Here is a 10375-nt window from a genome sequence, read left to right as displayed (position 1 = left end):
ACAGAGAAAATCAGGTTCAATGAGTTCGTCTCGATTTTTGACGGGAAAAATTTGGGAAAACTAGGGTTTGATTTTCTCCACCCTCATGTTCCCATGTTGACTGTACCTGAATTATTAGTGTTGTATGAGTGAACTCAATGTTTGAAGTCATAGTTAAAGGAATAGTTTGACATGTTGGCAAATACATTTATTTGCTTTCTTGGCCAGAGTTGAGGAAGAAGATTGATACCATTCTTTATTTATATATATATATATATATATATATATATATATATATATATATATATATATATATATATATATATATATATATATATATATATATATATATATATATATATGAAGCAGCAGCCGGTTAGCTTAGCTTAGCATAAAGACTGGAAATGTGGGGGGAACAGCTAGCTTGACTCCGTCTATCTACCAGCACCTCTAAAGCGCACTAATAAACATATCACGTTTGCTTAATGTGTTGCACTGTACCTGAATTATTAATGAGGTATCAATGAGGTCTTAATTATCTACTAATTAAAAATCATACATTTATACGTAGTGTATATAATATAATAAGCTTTATTTGTATAGCACCTTTCATACAAGAATTGCAACATAACAATTAGTACAAAATTATACAGAGCATTTACAGTACAATAATCAGTGTTGATGTAAATGTGAAATGGCATTAAAATGGTATTAAATAGTGGAATAAAAATAGTAAAAGTGGAAAATTCTAATAGTTAAGATATAAAATAGCAGCTTTAACAAAAGCATTTAAATTAGTTTAAAGTTTCCTAAAGTAGCAGCATTAAAGATTGTATAAAATATCACTATTAAAAGGCTAAAGTAAAGAAATATAAAATATCACTATTAAAAGGCTAAAGTAAAGAAATATAAAATATCACTATTAAAAGGCTAAAGTAAAGAGATATAAAATATCACTATTAAAAGGCTAAAGTAAAGAGATATAAAATATCACTATTAAAAGGCTAAAGTAAAGAGATATGTTTTTAGCTTACTTTTGAAGATATTGAGCGAGCTTGCCTCCCTAATGTCTGCAGGTAAAGTGCATTTGGTGCATAATTGCAAAAGGCTGCATCCCCGTTTTTCTTTTGGATGTTTCTGGGAACATTTAATAAACCAGTAGTGGATGATCGTAATGTTCTTAGAGAGTTGGCAGTGTAACTTGGTGTGGGTCCGTTTAGGGCTTTGTATACATGAAGGAGGACCTTAAAATCAATTCTAAAAGTTACTGGAAGCAAGTGTAGAGCGGCTAACACTGGACTGATGTGTACATTGTATAATAACACTAAAGAGTCACGGAATAAAGAATACTTAAAAAGACAACAATATTAATATAGAGCCCTTGACATTATAAACAGAAATGTTACGGGACTACTGTGGCGAGTTTAAATCTGACGTGTATTTTAGGAGACTATTTGAACTATACAAGAATAGGTCTGTCTCTATCACACAAGGGCATGTGGAGTGAGTGGGCTTGACTGAAATAAATCTTTCAGAACAGCCTAAAGCCAACTGGCACTCATCATACATAATGTAATGGTTCATCATGTAGCCCATCTGTTTAAATCGTATTTCATACTGCAGGTCTAATCCATTCTGTCTATCAGTTGTGTGACTGTATGCTCTGCTTAAAGAACCATGAAAGCTGCTGTACCGACAGCTGCGACCTCAGGTGGCACGCAGCCTTCTCCTGGTGCTTCTTCCTCCTCATCATGAATCGACATTTATTCTCTAGTTTTTTAATTTACATTTCTGAAAAGGATGTATTGCTTTGCATGAGTGTTGAACACTGTACTATGCATTTGAAGTACTTGAGTATTTCCATTTCATGCTACTTTATACTACTACTCTACTTCAATTCAGAGGGAAATATTGCACTTTTTAATCCACTACATTTATTTTAGAGTTGTACTTGGCAAGCTTTTATATACAACACATGAAGATCTTAAAATATGATTTATTATAGATTAAGCTACCAATCAATAGATTATAATTAGCTTATCTTCAGCTACAACAGTAAAACCTTTGCAGGGGCCATTTTTCTGCATTATCAGTACTTTTATTTTTGATACTTGACACATTTAGCTAATAATACTTTAATGATATTATTAATGAAAATACTTTGAGTATGTTTACTGCAGTATTGCTACTTTTGCTGAAGTACAGGAACTGAATACTTTCTCCACCAGGCCATTTTACCTCAAATAATATGGGTAAAAAATTAAAAACACATGTATCTGTAACCTTGCATATATTACATTAATCATACATTACAACATATTTTACTGTACAAATGTGTTGGTAAAGTGAATGAAGTAGCTACATTGTAAAATATAAGATCAGGCATTTATTTAACTATTTTTCGGTGCTGACTGCTATATAATTATATGCAACTTTAAACGTTGCCGTGGGATTTCTTGCCTTTTCTTGAAGATTTATAACGTTTTCAGCAAAATAAATCAAATCCATCTCCTTTGCCCCGGTGATGTTTTTAACCTACCTGCCCTCTCCCTCCCTCCTCCTTCCCCATATCTAAAAATCCAAAGTGCAAAAAATAATGTAAACATCTAACTCAGTTTATCACTCAGTGGCAAACCATCCAAATCATAAACTTCATATTCATAACTTCACGCGTAGACTTAAAAATACATAAATCATATTTCACAATCAGAAGTTTTTAGCAGAACTATAACATATTATTCCATAAACCAACACAAAATAAGTTTCCAGGTTTTGTACTTTCCCTGCAGGTCAGTCACACAACCTGACCTTGACGAATGAGTGTGTAGAGAGTGAGTCCTTGTTGACTCAATAAGTAATGATTAGATTGGGGGATTCTGCTCCCCGAATGACTCAGTAATTTGCAAGTGACCACTGCTGAATCTGATAGAAGGAGCGGTCTGGTCGCTACTACTGGACGGTAAGTTTTATTTTGTTACTCATGATACTGAACATCTTATGCATGATCATTACTTTTATTTTGTAAGTAATGTGCATGAACATAAGTCTCATTTAGTTATTTTTGTAACTTGGGCACAGACATGCATTTGTTTTCTTACTCGTGTGCGAGAACGTCATGAGCTGGAAATGATTTGTGATGTTCTGCAGTGATGAAATACTTCAGTGGCACATTAAAGTATTTTCCCCTTCATCTCTAACTCTCTGTGTTCTCTTCTTCCAGTGATGAAGTCCAGGTGTGTCCTTGCTTTCCTCTGGTTGGCATATTTCTGCCATGGCACTCTGTGCTGCCCGCCACTTTGCAAATGCTACCGCAGAAGAGCTGAGGTGGTCTGTAATGATGTTCCCCTGACAGAGTATCCCTCCGCGGGTCTCCCGAAGAACACCACCATGCTGACGATCCAGTTCACGAACATCACCTCCATCTCTGAGCAGCAGCTGTACGCCACGCCCCTGCTGCAAGCGCTCCACCTGTACAAAAACCACCTGCGGAGCCTTTCGCCTAATCTCCTCAGTGGCGTTCCTTTCCTCAACACTTTGGATCTCACAGGAAACAAACTCAGGGACCTGCCTGCGGACATCTTCAACCACGCACCGCTCCGCAACTTGGTGCTGAAGAATAATCTGATTGAAGAAGTCAAAGCTGAGTGGCTCCCTGACAACAGCAGCATCAACTGGTTGGACTTATCTGGGAACAATTTAACGAAGGTCCCAGTTGCTCTGTTTCAGAAGCTGCCCCACCTGGACAATCTGGACCTCGCCAACAACCGTCTGGAGAAGATCGCCGCAAATTCTCTGGACACCCTGACCAAACTTGAGAGGCTAAACCTGCGGAACAACAAGCTCGACACCCTGGATGCATCTCTACTTCAGAACACCCGTAACCTCAACTATCTGTTGCTCTCTATGAATAAGTTCAACAAACTGCCCCACAACCTTTTTCAGGAGCTCACTCAGCTCAAACACCTGAGTCTGGAGGACAACCAGCTGAGTCACATCCCTGCAGGTTTGCTGGAGCCTCTGAGCTCCCTGGATGAGGAGGGGCTGGACCTGTCCAACAACCCCTGGATGTGTGACGGGAAGCTGGTGTACCTCCAGAGGTGGCTTCAGAAGAACAACAAGACGGTTTTCCTGCCAGAGACCATCATATGTGCCGGCCCCCAGTCTCTGATGGGGCGCTCAGTAATGTCTCTGAGAGAAAGGGATCTAAATCTTCAGTCCTAACTTCTCCATCTCCTCATACTGGTTATTACTTATCTGGTTCTATACGTATCTGATATGGTGATGTAACCAAATTCAGCTGTCTTACTTTTCAATCACTGAAACATTCTGTTTTGTCAGTGTAACGTGAATGTATGATTGAATATGGTATGAATAAAAACAACATACAAGAATTTCTGTCTATGCTTTAATTGCACATAAAATGGGTTACGCCAAATATGACGCCACAGCCAAGAGACGGTTAGCTTAGCTCAGCATAAAGACTAGAAACGGAGGGTAACCTGGCTCTGTCCAAAGGTAACACATCCACCAGCGTCACATAAGACTCTGTAAAGTCATCATCTTTGTTGTATTAATTAAACAAACAAGATATAATATGTTAAAGGAATACTTAACCTTACTGTTACAGCCGTTTCCCCCTGTTTCCAGTCTATATGCTAAGAGAAGCTAATCAGCCGCTGTCTGAAGCTTTGCATTGAATCAACAGATATGAGAGTGATATCAATCTTCTCATCCAACTTTTCCCGAAATGTCAGAGTATTCCTTCAACAGACTGGATGCATGTTCTATAAAAAGGTGAAATCCAAACACCAATAACATGTGATTAAGAAAATGGATTAAAGGCTCAAATCAAATACCTTAATTCATTCAGTTTTTGAAAATACATTTTTTTTGCACACATCTAAGATTTACAAATCACTCTCAAGAAATAACATATACCGTTTGTGGAGACTCTTGTCCACAGTCCGTTACAGGGATGACAGAGAGATGGTATAGTGGCACACACACAGCTTTATTCTCACACACACAGCTTTATTCTCACACAGGTAAGCTTATATTACAGGCACCGCTGACAGGTCACTCTCCTGTCCGTCGCTCTCCAGACTGCGCTGCTTCGTGGCAGAAGAAGCGTCTCCGTCTCCTCTGGAACCCAGCCTACTGCAAGAGAACAGAACCAGGCCATCACCATGCATTTATTATGTGACTGATTACCTGATTCCGTTCAGCTGCCTCCAGCTGGGACACTCCTGTCTCTCCCCAGCAGCCGGCGCCCTAACCACACCCCACTGCCACACCGTTGCATAAAAATGTTCTTGCAGGAATGAAAAAAAGCAACAATATTGATTTGTGTGTGTGGTAACATCTTTGCTTTTGGAAAGAACAGAAAAAAGTAACCACTCACTGGTTGATGAGCTGGTTTGTTTGCTTTGTTTTGTTTGCCTCTTACAACATTTTGTGCTGACTCATTGCTGTGAACAAACACACACAACATTGTATAAAACCAAGTCCGTGAAAACAGAAGGAATTCTGCGGTGCCTTTCAGGTAAGATTATGCATTTATGATCAGATGTTCACAATGCAGTGATATTACTTGTAAATAACTGATCATTTGTACTCAAATTACTATGTTTGCTGTCTCTTATACTGAACATTTCCTTTGCGCAGTGCTTTAAAGATGAACCTCTGGATGCTCCTGACTTTCACTGCACTGGCTGAATGCGCCCACTCTTGCCCAGATCTGTGCTCCTGTTCCTTTCCACCTTCAGGTGCAGAGGTGGTGTGCAGCCAAAGCTCCCTCACACATTTCCCTGAAGATGGTTTACCCTCCAACACCACTCGACTATCCATCCAATCCACCAACCTCTGCACTATCACAGCCACTCATTTGAGTGCTGTGCCACTTTTAAACGACCTCCAGCTGTATCACAACAACCTGACTAGCCTTCCTTCAGATCTCCTGAAGGACGTTCCTCACTTGAACACGTTGGATCTGACAGGAAACCATCTGGTTCATCTTCCTCCAAATGTCTTCAGCCATGCCTCACTTCGCAGTCTTGTGCTGAGGAACAATCTGATCGAAGAAGCTCATGCTGAGTGGACTCCTGGCAACAGTAGCCTGACCTGGCTGGACTTGTCTGGTAATCGTTTAACGGATGTACCCGTCGCTCTGCTTCAGAAGCTGCCCAATCTGGAGAATCTAGACTTGAGTGACAACAATCTGCATGACCTACAGCCTGACGCCCTGAAGAACCTGCACCGCCTGGAGACAGTGAATCTCGCTGGTAACAAATTAAGATCCCTGAAACCTACAATGTTCACACACAACCCCAAACTATCCCAACTGTTTTTGCAGGAGAATCGGCTCCAAGAGCTGCCGGCGACTCTCCTCCAGGGTCTCCAGCGTCTTGATCTTCTGCTGCTCAATCAGAATCAGATGCAGCATTTACCCCCGGGGCTGCTGGATGAGACAAAATCCTCTTTCCGGATTATTTTAACGGGAAACCCCTGGGCGTGCGATGAGAAGATGGAGTATCTGTGGAAGTGGCTCACTGTCCATCCTCAAAATGTCCTCTTTCTGGAGAAGGTGAAGTGTGCAGCTCCTGAAGCTCTTAAACAACAACAAGTGATCTCTTTAACTGACATTGAGCTCGGACTTCACAAGATTCAAAATGAGTGATGAGGAGGTAGCAAAAATGATTGTGTTTGTCCTCTACAGTCAAATGTGAAGGGATCATTGTCTGTGTCAAAGGCTGAAATAAAACTTTTAAAGTACTTATTTTATTCATCACTATTTTCTTATGATCTCTTCATTGTTTGGATAAAGTCCAGCCCACCGGGTGGCGTAAGGCACTCAATAAATGTTCAAAGCAATGAGCTGAACAGACAGTGCAGGTCATTTAAAGAACTCATTTACTGAATAGATACCAGCCAAAGAAAATCAGTCAAATCAAATCGTGATGTTAATGTATTCTGGTTATATTGATTTTGATCTGTGAGGCACATATTCTCAAGGTGAATTAGTATAATTCAAAGTATGGACGGCTAGATTTTAATCACACTCTCTTCATGAAGAGCATAGTCCAACAAATGTGTGATGGAGACAAGAAATGAACATCAGTGGTGTTTAAGAATCGCCAGAAAACAAAGCGGTCTTCTCTCCTTCCTTGATGGGTTTTGTTTTGGGAGTCTTCCGGTGAATTCTTACTCCAGCAGATCTCTCTCTCACTTGGTGTTGGTTGCATCACAGATTGCTGCATTGTTTCAGTCGTGCCCTTTTGTTTTTAATGATGTTGAGCATGTGGGAGTGTGTGGGCAGTGCAATGGCTGAGTCTTCCAGCCGACCTCTTCTGGGCGTGTTTAGGTCTCTCTCTCACTCTCTCATAGTGTATATGTGTGTGTGTGTGTGTATATATCTTCTGTATGCCTACACACCCATGTCCCCAAGCCTTGATCACAGTGAGTGCACCCTAAATTTAATTTATTACTCTTATATCATATAATAAATTGCCTCCTCTAGAGGCTGTTACTTATGAAAATTAAACCTTGTTTATAAATGCTCCTCAAAAAGTTGAGGGTGAACTTATAGAGGTGTGATGTATGTCTTGAATTGTATCCTGGAGGTTAAAGGTCGAGGAAGTGCTGTTACGATAATTCCCTCTGGTTGGAAACTTCTGTTTCGGGGAAAGTGAACAAAGGCACTCTCCATTACCTTAACTAGTGCTGCTCTTTGGGTCAAGACATTTAATCTCCATTTGCTCCTGTGAATCCCCCGGGGTCTCATGTTGGTAAGCGTGTAATGGGGGGAAGGTCGCTCCTTGGATAAGTGAGGATGATCAGTATGGAGGAATGGACCCCGCTCTCTTGCTCGCTGCCAAACTGACGTCTAACGATGACTGACTGACACTGAAATCTAAAAGGTCACAGGCTCGCAATTGAAAATGACCGTGGCCTTTCTGAATTGGTGTTGTAATAATGGAGACATGATCGTCGTTGAGTGCTGCTCATTAGCACATAATGGTGAGTTAATTACTTGTTTTTTCTTTGCAATACTCAGCTAATACAACTTTTCTCTGAATATATATTTCCAGGTGATAAACTCACTGTAGTCTTTGCTTTCTATTATTTTAATTTTTCATCTTAATTGAATTCTGATATTTGTGTTCCCTTTCTTTGTTACTTTAGTCCTGTACAAATATGAGTTTTATTATGATATTATAATATTTTCTCATACGCTCATCTGTAAGCTGTAAAACAATGTATTAAAAATGAGCAGTGTCGGAAAGTCAAGAATTACATTTACTCAAATAAGTACAATATGAGGTACTTAGTTTTTCATGTTATGCCCTTTTACTTCTTCTCCACTACATATCATATGGAAATATGAATATGGAAATATTGTACTTTTTACTTTACTAACAGCTTTAAATAAAAAGCCACTTTGCAGACATAGATTTTACATATTAAAAACCCCAGAGGAGCTCAGAAGATATAATAAATTGTTATATAATGACAACCAACAGTATATTAAATGATTGCCTCCACCTCAATAATGTAAAAATATTCATATAAAATGTTGTTACCTTTGGACAGAGCCATTAATGCTAAGCTAAGCTAACCGGCCTCATAGTAGCTTATAACATAATGAATATGGTAGCAATCTTCTCATCTAATTCTCAACCAAGCAATTTCCCCAAATGTCAAACTTAAGCTTCAAATGTAAGTCTTGTAATAGTGTCTGTATGTTATAGACTGTTTTACCACGGGGAACAAGAGGAAGTTTCTCTGATAAATGTGTATTGGAGAAAAACTGGCTTTAACCGAAGGGAGTAAACCAGTTGAAGGGCCACAGGGGCCCATTGTTGATCTCATGCTTTCAAAATATGGCTCTGATAGTTTAAAACATTTACAAGAATGGTGTGTAGGGTCGTTAAGTACGGCACAGATAGGGAAACTAGGCATGAACTCCAATGTTATTTTATACTATTTTAATTCTGCTATTTTTATAATGGTACTTCAGACTCATTTACATCAACACTGTGATTATTGTTCTGTAAATGCTCTTATTCTGACTAATCTTGTACTAATTATTATGTTTGTTACAATTCTTGTATGTTCTTGTGCTATACAAATAAAGCTTATTATTATTATTATTATTATTATTATTATTATTATTATTATTATAGTTTTGCTACTTTGCTTAAGGATCTGAACATTTCTTCTGCTATTGAAAATATTAAATAAATAAGTGTCTCTACAGGACGGTCCGTGCAACGATTATGGTCTGAAGTACAATTACTCACAAAGAAAGTGATTCCAAAGACACATTTTCCCCTCTAACAAGACACACTTTCATTAACAGACACATCTGTTCACTGCAGCGGTGCACCTTTGTTCTTCAACCTTGAAACTTTGCAGGACACCTTCATACATTACATGACAGGTCATTTAGCAGACGCTCTTATCCAGAGCGACTTACAGTGAACTAAATACAGGGACAGTCTCCCTGGAGCAACTCAGGGTTAAGTACCTTGCTCGATGGCAGCCTGGTATTGAACTCACAAGCATCTGGTGTTGTATTTGGAAGCCGTACCACTAGACCACTAGGCCATCACCACCCGTACCACACGTATCATATGTTACATATGTTTGAGCTCAGGCTGAAAGAAGACGAGCTTGTTAGACTCATTAAAAGCTTACCTGAAGGTGGGTGAAAGGAGTCCCACTGTGGCTGCCCTCAGAAGTTAGAGGCCATGTCCATGCAAGCACTTACCAGCGGTAAAACACTCCCACTGAGCCCTTTATCAACCGTCCCACGCTTTTTTACTCAGGATTGACAAACCTGGGCATGTTCAGGACCAGCATGCATTGCAGCCTACAGCACTCATCTAGCATGTTAATCAATTTAACCATTAAGCGGTTGAAGGTGTGGCAAAATAGCACAATCCCATTCATTAACCTGCATCTTCATTCATCATAATCCTTCGTGCATTGTATTCATCCTGCTCTGCTCATGAATCATCGCTGTAGTTGACTACATAAACATGCCGGGAAGAAATGTGCCCCTACCTTTGTGCATTATCTCATTATTTGTGAAGAGAGCTGAGGCCACTTTCCCGATTGTATGATTAGTTGTTGTAAACGCATGCTCTCCAGGGGAATGGGCTATTAGGAGGCTCCTCCTAGACGGACGCCGTGTTTAACACCCTGACACAGATCGAGCCTGCTTTATATTGGAATGAAGGTTTTGATGGAGGCTCCCTCAGTATCCCCACTCATGCAGGCAGCAACCTCATGGAGAACACATTAACCTTCGAAGAAGTGTGACAGCTGTTAATCCATCAAAATCAGAGGAAAATTGCAGGAAGAGATGGGAGAAAGTGTAGCAAGATGGCGACAA

At 39.6% G+C, this 10375-nt stretch overlaps 1 protein-coding gene across 1 annotated transcript; it reads left to right on the top strand.

Annotated features, from left to right (window-relative positions):
- Positions 1–2861: 2861 nt before the first annotated feature.
- LOC115003901 (platelet glycoprotein V-like) lies at positions 2862–7008 on the top strand. Its single transcript, XM_029425841.1, has 2 exons — positions 2862–4193; positions 5644–7008. Exons 1-2 carry the CDS (start codon positions 3202–3204, stop codon positions 6653–6655), a joined length of 2004 nt encoding a protein of 667 aa, XP_029281701.1. The 5' UTR covers positions 2862–3201; the 3' UTR covers positions 6656–7008.
- The last annotated feature ends 3367 nt before the right edge of the window (positions 7009–10375 follow it).

Source organism: Cottoperca gobio, chromosome 24, assembly GCF_900634415.1.
Source record: "Cottoperca gobio chromosome 24, fCotGob3.1, whole genome shotgun sequence".
In the NCBI taxonomy this organism is placed as follows: domain Eukaryota; kingdom Metazoa; phylum Chordata; class Actinopteri; order Perciformes; family Bovichtidae; genus Cottoperca; species Cottoperca gobio.
The sequence above is the reverse complement of the archived record's forward strand: the minus strand, read 5'-3'. Positions and strand labels throughout refer to the sequence as shown.